Source organism: Pogona vitticeps, chromosome 14 (genome assembly GCF_051106095.1).
Source record: "Pogona vitticeps strain Pit_001003342236 chromosome 14, PviZW2.1, whole genome shotgun sequence".
Lineage (NCBI taxonomy): Eukaryota > Metazoa > Chordata > Lepidosauria > Squamata > Agamidae > Pogona > Pogona vitticeps.
This window is the reverse complement of record NC_135796.1, coordinates 13,018,569-13,040,226: the sequence shown is the minus strand read 5'-3', so window position 1 is coordinate 13,040,226 and position 21,658 is coordinate 13,018,569. Positions and strand designations below refer to the sequence as shown.

Here is a 21,658-nt window from a genome sequence, read left to right as displayed (position 1 = left end):
ATTAAACATGGTTTAATGCGTTCCAAATGAGCCAAATACTCACCGTTCAACGAAGCTTTGTAATGGCCGGCAGCCATTTTCGCACCCTCGCCTCGCTTAATGAGGGCGCGAAAACGCTGCGCGCGGCCATTTTGGGCCATTTCCGGGCTTCTGGCGGCCATTTTGGCCGCCGAACAGCTGATCGTCGGGGCTTCGTTTTGCGAAGATCGGTAAGCGAAACGCTTACCGGTCTTCGCAAAGCGAATTGTGCCCCATAAGAAAAACGTTAAGGGATCGCATTAGCGATCCGAAAAAACGGATCGCTATGCGATTTCGTCGTTATGTGGTGCACTCGTTAAGCGAGGCACCACTGTATGTACACACACACACACACACACACACACACACACACACACACACACACACACACACACACACACACACACACACACACACACACACACACACACACACACACACAGAGAGTTTATTCACTTGGCACGTCCCTGTTACTGGTTATGCAAGTTTAACACTTCTATGGTACGGATCAGGTAGTTTATGCCTATCTCTTTCTCTTCTTGAAATGTCTGTGTTTATCAGGCCTTGCAGTTTGACAGAGACCAGATGTCTGCTCTTGCTGAGGTGAACGAAGCGTTAAAACGACAAGTCGAGGAAATGCAGCAAGAAACGAAAACGTGAGTGCAACTTCTTTATCTTGGCCAACAGAACCTGAAATATTTAACTGGGGAGAAGTTTGAAAGTTCAGCCTCCTTTCTTAGCCTCTGAACAGGACTGGCCCGCATGGATTAATTTTCCTTACAAAACCCAAGGTTGAGTGGACACACACACACACACACACACACACACACACACACACACACACACAGAGAGAGAGAGAGAGAGAGAGAGAGAGTAATAGCAAATCGTTAATTCCTATAGTATGTCTTTGTCTAATTATATGATCTGATTAATTTGTGTTCCTGCCTAATGCCAATTAATACGGCAAGACAGTAGAAATATTATGGGAGCATTGCCAACCTTCTGTCCGAAATAATCTTTTCTTTTTTAAAAAAAAATAGCATATGTTGTGTACCATGCATGCGGTGCTGATTTTCTAGCTCAGATTAAATTTGTATTTAATTGATGCTTATAGCTTCTGAGTTCTATCCAGGGGTGAAAGTAGACATTTTTTTTGGCGCTTGGGAGCCCCCCCACCCCCTGTTCTAACATAAATACAGTACAGTACTGAAAATAGGATGTTGCAAATTGAGGGTATTTATTAAGGAGGCCGGCTGGAATACAAATTTGATTTCATGCCTGTAAATCCAGAAGATGTCAGCAGGTTGCGTAGGGGCTGCACAAAAGCATGGTGGTTAGCTTTCAATCGGACTTACACAGAACAACTTCCCGTTAGATATTTAACAACGATTAACCCTCTTATATCACAAAACAACCTTGCATTGAGTGACAGCTGTGACAATTGCCGTGTTGTGTGGTTCAGGTCACAGTGAAAGGGGTAGGTTTTCAAGCACATTTCCCTGTGTTTCACGACCCCCGGTTAGAAATCAGATGCCCTCCCAAATGGGGACCAACCAGTTGAAAACCAGAATCGGTCATTTCTGCTTCCCCACACCGTGTTGTTATTCTGTGCCATCACGTGAGAACCAATGTATAGAGGTCCCAATAGGGCTTTCAAGGTGAGATATTTAAGGAGGGGTTTTTTCCCAGTTCCACTCTACCAGTGAGTTTCCAGGGCTGAGGAGGGATTCGAACCCAGGCCTCCTGAGTCCTAGTCTATTACTCTATCCACTGCACCACACATTTTTATGTGCTTTATCTATTTTATGCAGGGCTATTACTGAGCAGAAGCAGAAGATGAAGCGCCTGGGCACAGACTTGAACTCAGCCCAGAAAGAGATGAGAGCAAAACACAAAGCCTACGAGAACGCGGTTGGGATCCTTAGTCGGCGCCTGCAGGAAGCTCTCACCGCGAAGGAGTCGTCCGAAGCAGAGCTGAGCAAGTTGAAGGCACAGATCTCCGACAGCGGGAATAGCCAGGCTGGCCAAGTAAGCAAAATACATGGAATAGAGATGGGCACGAACCGGTTCGTACCAGTTCGTCAAGGTGGCAGCACACATGTTGCTGCTCCCCTCCCTGCCTCCTCAGGCAGCCACTCACCAGCCCAGCTTGCTTGTTCCCCCCCCGCCTCCTTGGCTAATCACCCAGTCACGAGCAAGAGCACACATTCCTCTTTCCCCGCCCTTTTCTCTGATTGGGCGATCAGCCCAGAGGGGAGGGGCAGAGAAGCCTGAGCTTGCCAGGACTGGAAGATCAGTTGAGGAGGTGCAAGAAGCTAGCAGACTGGGCCTGGGGAAATGGATGAATGACCCAGAGGAGGTGGAGGAAATGAGGAGGAGGAGGAGCATCTGTGCTGCCGCCTTGACGAACTGGGACGAACCGGTTCGTGCCCATCTCTAGCCTGGCCAGATCGGACTTCATTTAGTGAAGTTAATTGTCTTCATAGAGACTAACGTCGCCTATGTTGCTTGCTTTTAGGAAAGAATTCAGGCGCTTGAGGCAGAGCTGCAGACTCTTGGACACAGTAAGATGATGCTGGAGAAGGAACTGCAGGAAGTGATTTCCCTCACCAGCCAGGAACTGGAGGAATATAGAGAGAAAGTCCTAGAACTTGAAGATGAGGTAAAATGTTTGGCTCCTCCTCCTACACCGTGTTACGTGCACAGGATTATTCTAGCACAGAGATTGGGGACATCTGGCCTTCCAAATATGAATGCAGTTCTTCTGTTATCCCTAGTTTGGCCAGCTGGCTAGAGCACATGGCAGTGGCTCCCAACCTTGGGTCCCCAGATATTTGTGGAATGCAACTCCCAGAATCCTTCACCACTTAACTGTGCAGGTCAGGATTTCTGGGAGTTGCAGTCTAAGAACATCTGGGGACCAGAGGGTGGGAACTACTTGGCATGTGACAGTTGCTCTATAGCAACACCTGGAAAGCCACCCATTATTGTTTGTCCTGGTGCAATTCTATCCAGCATCTGAAATAAATATTAAGTTAAGAGCTGTCCCTCACATCCTTCGACCCAGGAGGGAAGCCAATAGAAAATTGACTCTGCCAGTTGTACGGAGGCTCCAGACGTTTCACTTCCCTCCTAAAAAGACAAGTGGCTTTGATGAATGATTTTGGAGCTACGGAGGGTAGAGGTGTGCCCCTGGTATTTCAAGGAAGACGAGTGGTTTCCCCCAGGAGTGAGAAAGTGGACCACCCAGCTTTTGGGAAATCCAAAGTCATTTATCAGGTTTTTATCCTTTCAAAATATAAGGTTTTGGTTGGTTGGCGGAGGGAATCCACTGAACTCAGGCACAGCAGAATGAACCTGGACAATCGCTTCCCTAAATGGAGGCAAGGATGGTGTTGATGTGCGGCAGGAATGAGCAATTTTCAGGGGTCTTGGGTAATTTTTCTGGTTCCAGGGGCCTCCAGTGGCTGCATCAGTCCTTCCAAATGAAACTGGATGCTTTGGGTAAAGAGATGAGATAATATACCGTATTTTCCCGTGTAGAAGATTATACTTTTATCTAAAATCTTTAGACTAAAAATTGAGGGTCGTGTTATACACGGAAGTAAGCTGAAGAGAGAACAAAACTAAGTGGAAGGGGGAAAGCAGGGATCAAAGTGATCCTGCTGGGCTTTGATCCCTGCTTTCCCCTCCACTTGCTAAGCCCAACTTAGATTTCTTAATTTTGGGTTAGAAAAGTGGGAGGGGGTCTTATACATGGGGGCATCTACACAGAAAATACGGTAATATAATATAATATAATATACAGTTGTGCTTCGCATAACGGGCGCCCCGTTTAACGACGAATCCGCATAGCGACGATGTTTTTGTGATCGCCTTTGCAATCACATAACAATGTTTCCTATGGGGGAAAATCGCATTGCGATGATCGGTAAGTTGTTTCTCTTACCGATTTTCGCATAGCAATGATTTTCCCCCAGCTGATCGGCGGTTCCAAAATGGCTGCCGGGTAAAACAGGGACAGATTCCTCGCTTACCGGGCAGCTAAAATGGCTGCCGTATGGAGGATTTTTGCTTAAAAGGTAAGTTTTAAGCCCATAGGAACGCAGTGAAGGGGTTTCAGTGCATTCCTATGGGCTTTTTTATTTTGCATAGCGACGAATCCGTATAGCGACGATTTTTGCTGCACGGATTTATCATCGCTATGCGGGGCACCACTGTAATAAAGAACTACAGAGCTGAAAGGGATCCTAAGGATCATCAAGTCCAGCCTCTGTCAATAAAGCACATTGGGGGAATCAAACACCCAACCTTTGGCTCCACAGCCAGAGACCTAAACCACTGAGCTAGCCAGCAGTTCTGTTGGGTATTTTGAGTGACACACTCCTGTTTCAGTGGAGAGTCATGATCCCCCAGAGTCAAGAATCTCAAGGGTTTTGTTTATCTTGCAGAAAACCCATCTTAGGAGACTGTAATTTTTTCTGAGCATCACATGCAACCCACAGATAACATGCTTTCCACATCTAAAGTACCAAACATTAAGAAATGTCTGCTTTGGAAGGGGAGACTCCATTGTGGGTAACTCAGTAGCCTTAATCAAGCCTGCGTGGCAATATCTTAGCTTTGTAGTAATTCCCTATGGTGTGGTTCAGCTTCAGGAAGCAAGAGGCTTCAGGAGGAAGATAAAGCGTCTGGAAGAAATGAACAAGAAGCTGTCTCTGGAACTAGAACACGAACGTGGGAAGCTCACGGGCCTGGGACAGTCCAACGTGGCTCTGCGAGAACACAATCGCATCCTCGAAGCCGCCTTGGCCAAGAGGGAAGCGGATCTGGTGCAACTGAATCTTCAGGTCCAGGCAGTGCTGAAGCGCAAGGAGGAGGAAGATCAGCAGATGAAACAGCTCATCCAGGCGTTGCAGACGGCCTTGGAGAAGGAGAAGTCCAAAGTCAAAGACTTGAAAGAACAGGTGAGAACCTAGCGACTGGCTGTCTTTTTGGCTCGAGCGCGCAACACTGGCCCTCCCCTCCATGTCAGAAAAAGGCTTGCAAGTGTGGAGTCCATATATAAACAAGAAGCCATCCATGGCAGTGTGATAGGGCTTAAGATCTCGGCTGAAGCACAGTGAGTGGCCATAGGTAACCCTCCCACACATCTCAACCCCTTACCCAACACTCCATCACCAGCTCTAACCAATCTATGATGTCAGGATGGCAGTAACATTATTCGCAGTCCAGGATTACTGTACTATGAAGATGGAGGAGGCAATAACACCCACACATACCCTGGAGTTTAGGACTGTGGTTCTCCAGTCGCCCCCAACCAGCATGGCCAGTGGTGATGGAGATGTATGATGGGAGTTGTAGTTCATAACATCTGGAAAATGCAAGTGGAGCATCAGGACTATATTCATTAGGATGGTCCTGGTAGAGGTAAAAGTTCCCCTTGACAATTGTTGTCCAGTCGTGTCCGACTCTAGGGGGCGGTGCTCATCCCCGTTTCCAAGCCATAGAGCCAGCGTTTTTGTCCGAAGACAATCTTCCGTGGTCACATAGCCAGTGCGACTTAGACACGGAACGCTGTTACCTTCCCACCGAAGTGGTCCCTATTCATCTACTTGTATTTGCATGCTTTTGAACCGCTAGGTTGGCGGGAGCTGGGACAAGCGACGGGCTCTCACTCCGATGCGTGGATTTGATCTTACGACTGCTGGTCTTCTGACCCTGCAGCACAGGCTTCTGCAGTTTAGCCCACAGTGCCACCATGCCCCTAGGTCCACCACGTCCCTAGGTAGGATAGTCCTGAAGGCTGTATAAATGTCTAGAGTTACATTAAGCCAGTCTGTTATTCTAACATGGAAAGGTCAAGGGCAACACAAAAAAGGTTAAATTTTGGAAACACTATACAGTAGCTGTGATTAGGAGTAAACTTGTGCCAATAACCTATAGTTAGAGCGCCGGTATCCACAGGGGATTGGTTCCTAACCCCCCCCCCAACATAGATGCCAAAAACTGCAGATAGTAGTGAATAGAGATGCACGATTTGTACTTCACATAGCTTTGTACAAAGCACAGCACCACAGGTGGTGCTGAGTTCCATCTCCCTCCCCCCCAGGCCAGCCTTTCCCTGCCTCCGCAGGCAGCCAACCACTCATCACCAGAGTGGTTGACCGTCTGAGGAGGCAGGGAAGGGCTGGTTAGGCTCCTGTCCGAATTGGAGAGCCTCTGCTAAAGAAGGACCCTAGTAGTGTGCATAGCCTGGTAAGTGGACAGGCTAGCCTGAGGGGAGTGAGATGGAATTCAGCACCCGCTGTGATGCTGTGTTTTGTACAAAGATATGAAGCAGGAAGGCACCCATCTGTAATAGTGAACTCTCTATATAGCATTGTCTCTCTGGTTTGCTGTAGTGGCCAGTTCTGGTAATTACATTGTAAAGGTTCTTGACAATTAGTTCAGTCGTGTCCGACTCTAGGGGGCGGTGCTCATCCCCATTTCCAAGCTGTAGAGCCAGGGTTTGTTCGTAGACAGTTTCCGTGGTCACGTGGCCAGCACGACTTAGATTCGGAACGCTCTTTACCTTTCCATCGAGATGGTACCTATTTATCTACTTGCATTTTTACATGCTTTCAAACTTCTAGGTTGGCAGGAGCTGGGACAAGCGACGGGAGCTCACTCCGTCGCGTGGATTCGATCTTACGACTGCTAGTCTTCCGACCTTGCAGCACAGAGGCTTCTGCGGTTTAACCCGCAGCGCCACCACGCCCCTTCAATTACATTGATACAATTACATTGTAGAAATCCATATTTTTGGATTTTTTTTCATTTAATGTTTTTAATATTTTCAGGCTAAGTGAAAACTATGGATACTGATCCTGCAGATATTGGGGGGGGGGGGATCCTCCTATATCTGAATTACATTTAGATGCTTTCTCTCTTAAATTCAAAAAAAGGGCATACAGCTAAGTCTCTTGGGTGTGTCTGAATTATGGGAAGATATTGTGTGCCAGCAGGAATTCTGTTGATCAAATTTCTTATTGAACTCTGTAAAGCACATGATAATATACAGGAAAGGGTATTTTACTGCTGTACTGTACTTGTAAGAGGGCGGGTTTCACTTACAGAAAGAGAACTTTATGGAGATGGGGAAAAAAAGGAAAAAAATGAACCCCTCTCCCAAATAGAGAGCTGAGGTTGGGAGGAAAAGGTGATCAAGTCAGGAGGAGGGCCATAATAAACAGAGACAGTCAGGACCACAACTTGCTGTTGCAGGTCACGACAGCCAAAGCAGAAGCAGCGCATAATCGCCGTCACTATAAAGCAGCTGCCCTCGAACTCAGTGAGATTAACCGAGAACTCCAGGCCAAAGAAGCCGTCATCCAAGCCCTCCAGGCTGAAGTGGAGAAACTTCAGTGAGTACCGCCACGACACTTGAAATATTCTTTTTCCTAAGAAAGTATATAATTGGGTCTCTCTCTCTCTTTTTTTGAGTTGCATTTTCCCTCTGTATAACGTTGTAGAAGGAAACCTGCCCGTGGAGCCCCAGACCATTCCTGCCTCTCTCTGGCTTGATGCTGGGACCTTTACACGTAGTGTAAAAGGAAAACTGGTGGTAGCCGCCTAGCTTCCCCTGTGAGATCAGAAGCTCCCCCCCCCCGCCCTGGTGCTCCCCATTGCATCTGAGCTGTGATTGCAGGGGTACCGTGTACAGTGGTGCCTCGCCAGACAGTCACCCCGCATGACAGTTTTTTTGCTAGACATTGACTTTTTGCGATCGCTATAGTGATTCACAAAACAGTGATTCCTATGGGGGAATTTCACTGGACAATGTTTGGTCCCTGCTTCGCAAACTGATTTTCGTTAGATGATGATTTTGACAGCTCCCTCTGCGCTCGCAAAACGGGGTTTTTTGGAACCTAAGCTTCACAAGACAGCGATTTAAACAGCTGATCGGCGGTTTGCAAAGCGGCTTTCCTATGGCCGATCTTTGCTAGACAACGACGATTCTTCCCTATTGGAATGCATTAAACAGGTTTCAATGTATTCCAGTGGGGAAATGCTTTTCGCTAGGCGATGATTTCGCTAAACAGCTATTTCAGTGGAACGGATTGTCATCGTCTAGCGAGGCACCACTGTACCTAAATGAGGGAGAGTGTCATCTGTTTGGGGCAGAAAATGTGTTGGGCTCGCCCTCTCTGAAGCTTCTTCCACACCACTGCCTGCTCCTTTAAGCGATTTTCATAAAAGTAGCTCTGTTTGGACCGGTTGCTCCCATCTGATGTTTCTTCCCGGGTGATCCTTCGGTATATAAAATCTCACACAAAGTTTTTTTTTGCAGTCTCTTGATAATTTGAACAGGATATAATCTTGCTTGATACAGTAACGGACTGCCCTTTCTAGTGTCTTTCTTAATGCATCCCAGGGGAGCTTGCGGGGTGTGTGTGTGTGTCCCTCTTGGAGTGCTTCAAACTCTTTATTTCTGTTCTAGAGCCGCAGATGGGAAGCATTCAGAAGAAGTGGCCCAGTTCCAGCAGGAGTTGGCGGACGCCCGGTCCCAGCTCCTGCTTCTGCAGAAGCAGTTGGATGAGGAACTCAGCAAGCAGCCTGTAGAAAATCAAGAGGTGGAAACTTAACGCCATCCAATCTTTGTTGCCGTATTGGAAATGAGTTGTTAGAAAACATAGCCAATAGGAACGTTAAAAGACTCCCTTTTGGAAAGGGATTGAAACGGCATAGTGGTAGAGCATGCTAGGAATGAGATTTTTGGATTTTCTGGACTACGAATACCATAATTCCCAATTTCTGGAGTTCTACCTTCCTTAGAGACCCCTTACAAATACCTCAGTGTGGCTCACCTGAGAGAAGGACCTATCTTGGAAGGCCTTGAGGCTTAGCTAGGCCTAGCTCTCTCCAAGTTTCCTGTTCCTGCTCTGAACAGGAAGTTTGGGCAGAGCTAGGCCTAGTTAGGCCTCAAAGCCTTACCACTCAGGCCTTTTCCCAGGTGTATTACATTCAGGTATTTGCAGGCTGAGTGAAAGGCAGGAAGAACTCACAGAGTGGAGAATTATGGTACTGACAGTTCAATAAATAAATAAATAAAACAAAACCTCCTCCTTAGAGCTCACTGTTCCCATATGGGAAGACTTTGTGATCTCCAGTTTTGGTTTGTTTTTTTAAAAGATCTGATTGCAGATGGTGGGAGAAGATTGCCTATCTAAGATCCTAATGATTTGTTGTGGGTCAGGAGAGGCAATAATGAGCTAAAGCCATTTTTTTCTGAATTCCTAAACCAGCCAGTTGCAATTCCTGTAGGTAAATCTTTGGCGAGACCACGTGTCCGTTCTGACTGCTCATCTTGAAAAGAACGTCACAGCCTCCCTGCCCTGCCTACAGCTCCCCCAGGAATCTGGTTGCCCCTGTAAGAAACCAAAATGCAGGAATGGAAAAGATTTTCCTTCTGATGCAGCAGGGCTCCTCTTACTGAGATAGACAGAGATGGGTTTCTCTAATCTGAAAACCACTTTTGCCATGCAACCAGCGGAAGCAGTGCTTCCCAGTCTTGTGAACCCAGATGCTCTTGGACTACAACTCCCAGAAATCCTGGCCAGCACAGCTGGCGGTGAAGGCTTCTGGGAGTTTTAGTCCAAGAACCTCTGGAGACTCAAGGTTGGGAGCTGCTGAGCTAAAGCTATGCTTCAGCACACGATAGAGCTAGGAAAAAATCTCATTGAAGTCCAGCAGGATCGAAGGATTGCACCCGGACGTTTTGCAGAGGAGTTGGGTTCTGATATAACATTCCTCTGTGTCTAAAGGTGGAAGACCTCAAGTGGGAAGTAGAACAGAAGGAGAGAGAATTGCAAACTCTGAAGCAGCAGCTGGAACTGACTGAGCAACGGAGCCAGAAGGAGTTGGAAGGAGTACAACTGGTTCTCCAGGTATGTCTTTGGACCAGAGCGATCGCTTGGAAGGTTTCCTCTGTTCTGGCCAAGAGAGAAGGAAAGAAAGACTTAGGCAACAATTCAGTAAAATTGGACCCTTATGGTATGAATGTTTCAAGCTCCCACTTAAGGTCAGATTCATACCAGATGTGCCCAGTTGGGAGTAGAGATGGGCACAAACCGCCAAATTGGCGGTTCGTGCCATTTCTTTGTGTTTTTTTTAGCCAAACTGGTTTTCAATGTGCCTCTGCCCCGCCTCCCCGAGCAGGCACCCACTCAGAGGCAGCACCTGGGGAGGCAGGGCAGGGAAGCCAGAATGGGCGCCTGCTGGGGGAGGCGGGGCTGGGAAGCCCCAAACGCCTGTTTGGCAAGTTTGTGCCCATCTCTAATGGGGAGTAAGCCCCACTGAACTCATGGGACTTCTTTCTGAGAAAATACTGTATGTGTAAGGTTGAAGGCTAAAGGAAGTAGCATCTTGCCCTTTTGCAGTGAGCTTTTCTGAATGCTGATAAGCTGCGCCTTTGATGTCTTCCTTTCATCCAGAATATCAAGGCAGAGCTGGAGGTGGTCCGGGACGACTTGTCCTTCACGCAGAAAGATAAGTTTATGCTTCAAGCAAAAGTGTCTGAACTGAAAAACAGCATGAAGACTCTTCTGCAGCAAAACCAGCAGCTGAAACTCGACTTGAAGCACGGGAGGATGAAAAAGGTTACCTTTGGTTTTTAATCTGAATTTACGTTTCATTATTCTTAAATGGCAATGTTTATATCTTATTTTAAACTGTATTTTATATTTTTTTATATGTTGCAAGCTGCCTTGGGTCCCCTAGGGGAAAAAGGCAGTATAATTAATAAAAATAAACAACAAATAAATAAGTGAAACAAAAGGACCTTTACTTTCATATACTGTTCTGCCATTAGATGTACATTTTGCAAAAGCAGAAAATGCATGCTATAATAGCTGATGAGGGCAAGAACATGTCTCCAAAGATGGTTATCTATCCTGAGGGTTTTTTTTAAAAATAGTATTTTTATTAGTTTTATTGATATGCTACATTTCTCCCAACAAGAGACCCTAAGTAGCTTGTTTAAAATATTTTTGCCCTGCCGTTCTTCTTAAAAAGGACCTAAGGCAGCTTAAAACAGTTAAAAGACACCATTTAAAAGCTAAAAACAGTAAGTATACAAACATATAAAAAGAATTAAACAAGTATATTAAAAACGGCAAATAGTAAAAACACATTTTAAAACAACAGAGCACAACAATCCATTTTAAAAGCCCCTCTCAAACCACCAGCCTTTAAGCAAAAGCCTGCCTGAAGAGAGAGGTCTTTGCCTGCTTGAGGAAAGACAGCCGAGATGGGGCCAGCCTGGCCTCCAGTGGCAGGGAGTTCCAGAGTTCAGGAGCAGTGTGACAGAGAAGCCGAGTATATGCTTTGATGCTCTTGAATTTCACCCTAGCATGTATGAACATTACAAAAAGTTGCTTATCGTGGATGGGTCTCCTTTTCCTTTAAAAAAAAAGAGAAAAGAGCTGAAGGGAGAGACGAATTCGAATCCCGCGACTCCGGTGAAGATTCCCGACTGCCCTGTCCCTGCGGCTTTGCTGGAAGAGCTTTTGAAACCTTCGTCTGCTGTGAGCAAAGAGCCTTTGAAGAATCTCAACAGCTGCCTGCGACAACTGAAGTGAGTAAAATCCGGGAGGGGGGTGGATGTCGGAGTGCGTGCTGCTTGAAAGATCTGTGATTCCTCCTCCTCCTCCTCATCTTAGAACTGAAGAGCTGGAAGGGACCCTATAGATCATCAGGTCCTTGTTCTTGACAAGTAGGACTTGTAAGGGAAATCCCTCAATGTAGTTTTTTGTCCTTCAGGGTTTCAGCGCCTCCATATGTCCCCTCTCCTCAGCAGCATTATTTGGCTACTCGGCGTCTGCAAGTCCATGTTGAACTGTTTATAATCGGCCCCAGCTTCAGAGATTTTACCACAAATGTATAGATTTCACCAAACCTACTAATACTTCCTCTTGTCCTTGAATTGTGTCATTTCAGCTCCTTAAGGGGTTGAGCTTGCTATTAGTATCTAGAATGATGGCAGCTAGTCAAGAACGTCCATGTCCTGAAAGAACTGGGCATGTTTAGCATAGAGAAGAGAAGACTGAGGGGGAGCTATGATAGTACTTTTCAAATACAGTGGTGCCTCGCGTAACGACGTTAATTTGTTCCAGCAAAATCGCTGTAGAGCAAAAACGTCGTAAAGCGAAAATTAAAAACCAATTGAAACGCATTAAAACCCGGTTAATGCATTCCAGTGGGCTAAAAACTCACAGTCCAGCGACGATCCTCCATACAGCAGCCATTTTCGGTGCCTGTATAGCGAGGAATCCATCCCTAAGCACAGCAGGGAGCCATTTTGAGCACCCGGTGGCCATTTTGAAAACCTGACGATCAGCTGTTTTGATCGTCGTAATGCGAAGAATCTTTGCAAAGCGAAAAAACCCATTTAGACCATCGTTTTGCGATCGCAATTGCAATCGCAAAAACATCATCATGAAGTGGATTTGTCGTAATGCGGGGTAATTGTTAAGCGGGCCACGACTGTACCTGAAAGGGAGTCATTCAGAGGAGGGGTAGAATCTCTTCTCCGTCATCCTGTAGTACAGGACTCAAACTACAGGAAGCCGGCTTAAGGCAGAATATCGGGAAAATTTTCTTAAATGTTAGAGCAGTACAACAATGGAACCAATGACCTCGGGAAGTGGTGGGCTCTCCAATGCTGGAGATATTCAAGAGAAAATTGGATAACTATCTGTCAGACCTGCTTTGATTTGGATTCCTGCATTGAGCAGAGGGTTGGACTCCATGGCCTTATCGGCTTCTTCCAACTCAATTATTGCATGATTCTATGTTTGGAAGGATTGTGCCATGGAATACCAGTTCCTGGAAAAGTATGCCCTTTTTTTTTTTTTTTTTTTTTTTTTGCAAAGGAAGAACGTTTGTGAGATCTAACAAGGCTTTTCTTATGTTCTTTTCTCCTCTTTTCTCCCCCGCCCCCTTGTTTCTCAAAGGGAGGAGATGGACAGCCTTCAACGTCAGATGGAAGAGCACACGGTAACGGTCCATGAATCTATGTCTTCATGGACTCAGATAGAAGGGCAGCTAACGGACCTTAGCTTTAACTTCCCTCCAATTGTGTCGGGCAACCAGAATCTTCCTGCCAGAGATCTACCAGAAGAGAGTCAAAGTGCTGTTGAAAAAGAAGCGTCAGTATAGTGACATCATTGCCTGTTTTCTTCATGCCGTAGTTGCTTTATATATGTACAAATCTTGATGGATGCTATTTATTGTTTTAATTTTTTTTTAAAAAAAGGAAACATGTTTCAGAGTTCTCCGTCTGTTTTAGATTTTAAGAACAGAAGGATGCCATAGTCAAAACATTTGAAGGCAATGGTTTATTGTAACGTATTTAACTTTGTCAGTGATCCTCGAGGGGGGCGATGCTGATAAACTGATATTGAGTTGAAGCAGGGGAAAGATGCGCCTGGAAAAAAAAAACCAAGAGAACTAGGAAAGATGTTTCCCCATTCATAGCAAGAGAAATCGAATTTGGTTGCCTACCTAGACTGACTTTTAATTGTATAGAGTCCATATATTTGGCCAAGGGACTTTATGATGACTTGGTCTGTTTCGGACCTGGGAATGCAAACCAGAATCTCACACCCACCAGTTTGGTGGTGGCTGATGATTCGGTGTTGACCAACATTTTTAGTTCAGATTAGAGATTCCCAATCTAGGGTCCCCAGATGTTTTTGGACTGCAACTCCCAGAAGTCCTAAGCAGCACAGCTAGAGAAGGCCTCTGGGAATTTTAGTCCAAGAACATCTGACAACTCAAGGTTGGGGACTACTGGTTTAGAAGCATACTTGCTTCGCCCATTAATTGCAGCAGATAGCCCCTACAAACCAATAATTTTCCAGCAACCAATGAATATCCAAACTACCTACTCTGAAGTAATCCCATTGTACCAGTTGCATCTGTTTCTGAGGAAATGGATTGATGATCCACAACCAAAGGCCAACAGAAAGCTTTGATTCACTTTTGCAGATGCCTTTTGCACATTGCTTGTTATCATTGCATAGTCCTTGAAGACATTTCCGGCGCAGTTTGTGTATAAATAGTTCAACTTTATTTTGCCCGGGAGCATCTGTTTTTTAAATTAGCTTGTTCAGAAGCTTCTGAACCATTAGTTCTCATTTTTTTTCCTTTTTGTTTTTCAATGTTGCATCCTTTTGTTCGATAAATACTGTATATATATGGGGCCTAGGAAAGCTAGTCCTAAAATCAGAGCTCTTTAGAAATGTAATTTACTTAATGTATCTTTTCAAAGATGAATGTTATATACTGCCTATTATAAACCCCGTTTCTTAGCTTTAGCTGCCTTTCCCTTTTCTCTCTCTTAATATCCAGGTGGAGAATTGGTGCACCTCCAGATGTTGAGTGCCACTCCACTTTCCCTCACCATTGGTAATGCTGATTAGGGTGGCCGAAGTTGCAGTACAACATCTGGGGGGAACCACATATTCCCCAGCCTTATCCTAATACCTACTGAGAAGCCCAGTGATCATGTAGCCTTCTTTGCAAATAGACCCTGCTAATGGAGAGTTAGCAGGCTAAAACGACATGCCTTAGGTTTTCTTTTGTCTTATCCCTTCCCCTTAGACCAGCGGTTCCCAAGCTTGGGTCTCCCCAGATGTTCTTGGACTACAGCTCCTAGAAATCTTGGCCAGCACAGCGAGCGGTGAAAAGGCTTCTGGGAGTTGTAGTCTAAGAACACCTGGGGGGGTTTCAAGCTTGGGAATGACTGCGATAAAACAACAGTGCAAAGCCATCTTCTTTTCTTCCTATGTTTCAAAATACAGGGGGTTTAGTTTTGCTCCTTTCTACTTTGAATTGCACTCTAGAAAAATATACCGCTAGGAGAATGAATGTGTATAAGGTGTATAAGCTATACCTTGTTCTTGGATGGAATATGTGGAGGCCTGGAGTGCAATGGGTTGTGGCGTCTAAAGCAGGATATTAGGCTAAAGACAGAGATGTTGGGAAAATGGGAGGTAGTATGTGTCTTAGTCTCTTTCCTCTACAAGTTCATGTTAAGGTACACTGTTTAAGCTGCCACTTAAAATGTTAGTTACAGATCTGGTCCCATCCCCTACAGCAGTGGTTCCAAACCTTGGGTCTCCAGATGTTTTTGGGCTACAACTTCCAGAAATCCTGGCCAGCACGGCTAGTGGTGAAGGCTTCTGGGAATTTTAGTCCAAGAACATCTGAGGACGAGGGTTGGGAAGCACTGCCCTACAGCATTTAGGACAGTATCTCCATAATATTAGGCAATCTGTCCTAAACCATTAGTCTTCTGTGGGCAGGTGCCGTCGTTGTCAACTTAAAGATGCACTGGATGAGTTGGGTCACACCAGTGGCATGTCATGATTGGTTCCCTTGTAAGAAAACAAAGCGAGACGGCAAGAGAGCAGGAATAGAAGGAAAGATGGGTATGCTTGATAAAGAATATTGAAAATGTGGTCCTGTGTTACTTGGTTGGGCTGAAAGTTCGAATGAGTTGAAAGCTATGATGTTAGATGTTATGGACAGAAAGGCAGTAATGAGATGGGTATCTGCTATGTTTATAATATTTCGTCCTGACTTCAGGTTTGCTTCACTGACTGATCGCAAATAAGAAAACTCTGGAGCAAGTGGTCTGGGGATCTCAGCCGTTGAGAATAATGCTGTCTGAAAATAACATTTGTTTAAAGATGGGTTTATCAAAGAAAGGTAGAAGTTGGGGGGGGGTCTGTACGAATTGCTTTAATGTGGGGGTTTTGATAACGCACAAAAATGTCATTTCGATGTTGAAAGGTCAGGTCCTAGACTAAGTTTAATCCAGAGCTACAGTTATGTACTTTTTCCCATGCTGCTTTTAAAAACTGACTTTATCCAGGTTTGGTTCTCTGCACCTTTTGATTAACAGGAGTTGTAAACACATTCACTACTGTGAACAATGGTTTGAAACTGAGGCAAGGTATCTTAATTTTTGCATACAAAATATGAAGGAAAGATAGTCATATAAAGTTTTTTTTAACATTTGAGACAAAGAAACTTGGATTAATGTCACATTACATGACTGTTTTGTAAGACTAATCCCTAGTTATCAAAGCAAAACATTGGAAGTGTTATTAATTAACCCATATATGCTGATGAAATTTCCTAAATCTGTTTTACAGAGTAAATAGTAATGATTTTTTTGCTGCTGTTGACATTCTTGCTTGTGCACTTGCTAATTTAAAGAGGAAGAAAGACTGTATTATTTAAACACCAAAGTTAATACTATGTAATGATTAATATATTCTCAGCTCCAAAATCTGCACCAGTGGAATTTTCATGTTGCTGTTCTATTTAGTATGGTGTATTATTTACAGAAAGGAATATGGTATTTATGAATTTTGCGCTTCTGTTTACCTACAGCAATTTTATCAAGCATCAAAGAATGCAGAACAAGAAATCAGATTCCCACCTGAACTGTGTGTGCTTAAAAAAGCTATATCATTAATACCACGTTTTCAGAGTGTTGTGGATCACCCTGACCAACTTTTTAAAACAGAACCAGCTTGTATATTCTTAAAGCAGTGTGTAGCCTCTTGGGGTGTATTAGAGCTTATTGGACTTTAGCTGAAGGAATTCTGATTTCTCTTTTAAGTCAATTTCTTCTTTTTCCAATTTACAATGTCTCCTTCTCTTGATTTATGCACACCCTTATTTGCCATTTGCCTAGAAAGGAAGTGGGATCCACAAATCTAAACTTCAGAAACTTAATAGCACACTTAACTGACAACAGAGAGCCAGCTCTCTGAAAAGCTTCAGTCTTTTTTAAAAGGTGCTGTCTTTTAATCTGTAGTTCAGGGAGCAACGCCTTCTGGAATTTGAGATAAACCAAGCCGATCCAGTTTAACATTCATGTGTTTTTTTGTAATTGGAAAAATTATCTTAAGGCGCTCCACTGGGAATTGTAAGGTGCTTTTTATGCTTCCCGCCCTCCTCCCTGGTGGTCAAAACCTATACAACCAAGTTTTCAATGCTATGGGGAGAAATCAAAAAATGCCCTGTCTAGATAACAGATATTACAAAAGACGTCATTATTCCTTCATAAATTTAGCAGAAGATCATTTGGAGGCTGTTTTCTATATTGTTACAGTTGTTGTTTTTTAAAAAATGGGCAGATGTTTCTGCAAGTAAAGTGTCTGAAATACTGCGGTAAGTTGCATCTTAATTTCACAGTCTTCCAGCTTGTTTGGAGACTTGAGCACACTGTTGAATCAGTTCTTCCCCTTTGCCAGCAGTTGTCATTCTGCACTCAGACAATGTTCATTTTATTGCATCAGGAAAAGTTCCAGATTTTCAGGACCGCACATGCTCGTTGGGGTACTGAGCATCACTGCTCTTTTTATATGTAGAACTCAGTTTTGTGGAAGCTTTTCATAAGCAGCAATGATGATCAACCAGGGATCAGTAACAATAGGTTTTCTGGTTGTTGTGAACCAAACTGTATCATTGTCCTTTGATGTGACAGATCCACAGTAAAAAAGTGAAATCTTGCCTTAATTTAGGCAGCGAGCACCTGCCATGTCATTCTCCTTGCAGCTGAAATTTATTATATTCCATCTATTATGTTCCATGTCCCCCTTTCTGCCTGAAGATCTGGGCTTAATGTTAATGCTCACCTGCTGCCATGAAATTATTTAATTCTCCATAGAATTCTGTTCACCAGAGGGAGATCCTTTTCATGAAAACTTGTGTTGACCTGTATATATGTTTAAAGAAAAGGAAAAAAATAGTGTCAGAATGTTCTTATGCAAACTTCACACATTTTACATGTTTCCAAACCAACTGCTGTTAGATTGTATCAGTAATGGAGAATATTGATTTTCACAAAACAATTATTGGTTGGGAGTTCGAAATAAAGGAAAAGTTATGCTGCGTTTGACTATTTAACAACTGTGATTTTTTTAAAAAAAAATCAGTTAAAGACTATTAAGATGTGCAGAGAAATTGTTGAATGGTTTTGTGCAATAAACTGTTTTTCATAAAAGGGTTTCCATATTTTAAAATCATGGTAAAATATGGGGGAGAAAAAGCTGCTTCAAGACAAAAAATAAGCTAAAAAGCATAGAGAGATAATAGTTTTGGATGTGATTTTTTTAAAGATTGATTTGTGGGTTTATATTTGTAAACTCTTTGATATTTGGCAGTTGGGTGGCATATTAGTTTGATAAATAAAATGAAATACAGTATAGGAAGGGCACACACCAAATTTAAAGAAACAAAGAAGTACTGTAAAAGGTTAGCATTGTTTGCTGATCTGTATCAGCTAGTAGCAGACTGTTCAAGATTAACAAGTAATTGAAACAGTATCAATAAAATCCTAAAATTTCTTCATTTTTTGTAAGAAAAACTTGCAAAGATACAGTTGACATCTTTTCACAAACCTGCCTTGTTGCATCTATCAATGTAAGCAATCTTGGTATTTATTTTAAAATTGGAACTTCTTTTTATAAGGAGTCTTCCATTTTGATCTGAACGTTCATCTCTCCAGGGCTGTTCATCTTCCTCATCTGTTGCCACAGCTGTAGGTCCTCTTCATCAGGTTTAACATAACACACATGAATCATATTTTCATAACATCTAAATTTACGTATTTCAATTTATATCTAGCTATTTTGATGACTTTATACCAGAAAGATCTAGATGTCCTGGACAACCTAGATAGTGTGGTTGCTGACCTTGAGCCAAACATCCTGGAGAGCGAAGTCAGGTGGGCCTTAGAAAGCCTGGCTAACAACAAGGCCAGTGGAGGTGATGACATTCCAGTTGAACTATTTAAAATCTTAAAATATGACACTGTTAAGGTGCTACACTCAATATGCCAGCAAGTTTGGAAAACCGAACAGTGGCCAGAGGATTGGAAAAGATCAGTCTACATCCCTATCCCAAAGAAGGGCAGTGCCAAAGAATGCTCCATCTACCATACAATTGCACTCATTTCACACGCTAGCAAGGTTATGCTCAAAATCCTACAAGGCAGGCTTCAGCAGTATGTGGACCAAGAAATCCCAGAAGTCCAAGCTGGATTTCGAAGGGGCAGAGGAACTGGAGACCAAATTGCTAACATGCGCTGGATTAGGGAGAAAGCCAGAGAGTTCCAGAAAAACATCTACTTCTGCTTCATTCACTACGCAAAAACTTTTGACTGTGTGGACCACAGCAAACTATGGCAAGTCCTTAAAGAAATGGGATTGCCTGATCACCTTATCTGTCTCCTGAGAAATATATATGTGGGACAGGAAGCAACAGTTAGAACTGAATATGAAACAACTGATTGGTTCAAAATTGGGAAAGGAGCATGACAAGGCTGTACATTGTCTCCCTGCTTATTTAACTTATATGCAGAATACATCATACGAAAGGCCGGACTGGAGGAATCCCAAGCCGGAATCAAGATTGCTGACATGCAGATGATACCACACTGATGGCAGAAAGTGAGGAGGAATTAAAGAACCTCGTAATGAGGGTGAAAGAGGAGAGCACCAAAAAAATGGTCTGAAGCTCAACATCAAAAAAATAGATCATGGCCACTGGTCCCATCACCTCCTGGCAAACAGAAAGGGAAGATATGGAGGCAGTGACAGATTTTATTTTCCTGGGCTCCATGATCACTGCAGATGGCGACAGCAGCCCCGAAATTAAAAGACACCTGCTTCTTGGGAGGAAAGCGATGACAAACCTAGACAGCATCTTAAAAAGCAGAGACATCACCTTGCCAAAAAAAAGGTCCACATAGTCAAAGCTATGGTTTTTCCAGTAGCAATGTATGGAAGCGAGAGCTGGACCATAAAGAAGGCTGACCGCCAAAGAACTGATGCTTTTGAATTGTGGTGCTGGAGGAGGCTCTTGAGAGTCCCCTGGACTGCAAGGAGAACAAACTTATCCATTCTGAAGGAAATCAAGCCTGAGTGCTCACTGGAAGGACAGATCCTGAAGCTGAGGCTCCAATAATTTGGCCATCTCATGAGAAGAGAAGACTCCCTGGAAATGACCCTGATGTTGGGAAAGTGTGAAGGCAAGAGGAGAAGGGGACGACAGAGGATGAGATGGTTGGAAAGGGTCATCGAAGAGACCAACATGAATCTCACCCAACTCCGGGAAGCAGTGGAAGAGAGGAGGGCCTGGCATGCTCTGGTCAATGGGGTCAGGAAGAGTCGGACATGACTTAATGACTAAACAACATTTTGATGACTGTCACTAAACATACAGTAGATGGAGAAAGTATGTGGATTTTGTTGTTAATTACATTAAAGCCCACTGCAGGGTTTTTTCTTTTTGTGTCTCGTTTGCTTTACTTTAAGCAGGGGCAAAGCAGTTGCTTTTCTTCAGTTTTCCTGTGGCTGCTGGGAGTTATAGCTCAGAGGTTCTTAATGCCCTTCTAGTTAGCTTCATCCATCTTTCATGACTGCATGGTTTTGCAAAGCTGTCGTTCGGTAGATATGGTGAGGAAAGATGGGAACGTAGTCATAATGATCTAGAGGTCACCAGGTCAGCGAAGGCTGGCATGAAGGGAGGAAAGGTGTTATTGCAGCCGCATTCATGGCCCCTTTTCTATACTCTCCTTCTAGAAGTTTCCAAGTGACCCCACTGCAAGTTCTTTATTTAAATTCTTGGAATGCTGTGATAAATATATCAATACATGATTCTGGAAAAACTGTCTTCTGGATCCTTTGCTCCAGACCGCCTCCGTTTTATGAGGCTGCAAGATCGGAGCTGCCTAAGGCTGTTTGGAAAGGCAGGGCGGCAGCAGTATTAGTATGTGGCAATAAAATAAAAATAAAATAATAAATAAAATAGCCTTGTTGCATTATGTACAGATTAGCTTTGCTATCTCATTTAGTGGGCTGCAGACTCTTGTTTACGCCAGAGAACTCTTGCTAGTTTCTCTTGTTCCACAAAATCTCTGTTGTTCAGAATCTATTTTGCTTGGTTTTTATCCCCCCAAGTGTTCACTTGGATCCCAGAAGTAGGACTAGAACATTGTTTGACTCGCACCTCTTTGGGCCTTCCTTTCTTTACCCTGGCTCCGGCCGTTACCATGGGAACCAAGCATCCTTAGTGGTGGTTCTTTCCTCCCATCATGCTTTGCGAGACGTTTCTCTGCTCTAGGCCCATAACCAACGGGCATTGGTCTTAATGGCCTTCAACCGAAGGGGCGGGGCCTCGGAGTTCCCGGCTGTTAAACTCCTGACAGACATTTCCTTTTTCTGGCACGCAACGTGACGTCCCTCGCTGCGATTGGACAGAGCCCTTGTCAGTCAAGCGGCATTACCCTATGTCCTAGTTTTGCATCCATTGTTGAAAAGCCGCCGTGAACTTGTGTGTGTCATTATGGTTCACATTCACCAGAAAATATCTTAATTACGAAGTCCTTTAATAATTATCCTCTCTCCTCCTTTTTTTTGGTCTCGTCCTGATACAGGAGGGCGAAGAAATCATATTTTATGATTAAATTGTGTCTCTGCGGTATTTCTCCATGTCTTTTCCTGCATTTTTCCACTGTCAATGCATTTATAATTACCAGGCCTTCTAGGCCCTAACTTTGGAAACTTGAACAGAC

The 21,658-nt window shown here is 43.9% G+C and overlaps 1 protein-coding gene across 3 annotated transcripts in view; it reads left to right on the top strand.

Annotated features, from left to right (window-relative positions):
* The window catches only part of GOLGA3 (golgin A3), a 34,417-nt gene extending 20,908 nt beyond the window's left edge, over nucleotides 1-13,509 (top strand). For all 3 annotated transcript variants that reach the window (XM_078381699.1, XM_078381698.1, XM_078381697.1), the window contains 10 exons: nucleotides 580-674; nucleotides 1,830-2,046; nucleotides 2,537-2,680; nucleotides 4,671-4,985; nucleotides 7,285-7,424; nucleotides 8,501-8,633; nucleotides 9,825-9,947; nucleotides 10,494-10,658; nucleotides 11,475-11,635; nucleotides 13,014-13,509. In XM_078381699.1, the coding sequence (XP_078237825.1) occupies nucleotides 580-674; nucleotides 1,830-2,046; nucleotides 2,537-2,680; nucleotides 4,671-4,985; nucleotides 7,285-7,424; nucleotides 8,501-8,633; nucleotides 9,825-9,947; nucleotides 10,494-10,658; nucleotides 11,475-11,635; nucleotides 13,014-13,218 (1,698 nt within the window). In that variant the 3' untranslated portion in view covers nucleotides 13,219-13,509. The remainder of the gene's footprint in view (nucleotides 1-579; nucleotides 675-1,829; nucleotides 2,047-2,536; nucleotides 2,681-4,670; nucleotides 4,986-7,284; nucleotides 7,425-8,500; nucleotides 8,634-9,824; nucleotides 9,948-10,493; nucleotides 10,659-11,474; nucleotides 11,636-13,013) is intronic.
* The last annotated feature ends 8,149 nt before the right edge of the window (nucleotides 13,510-21,658 follow it).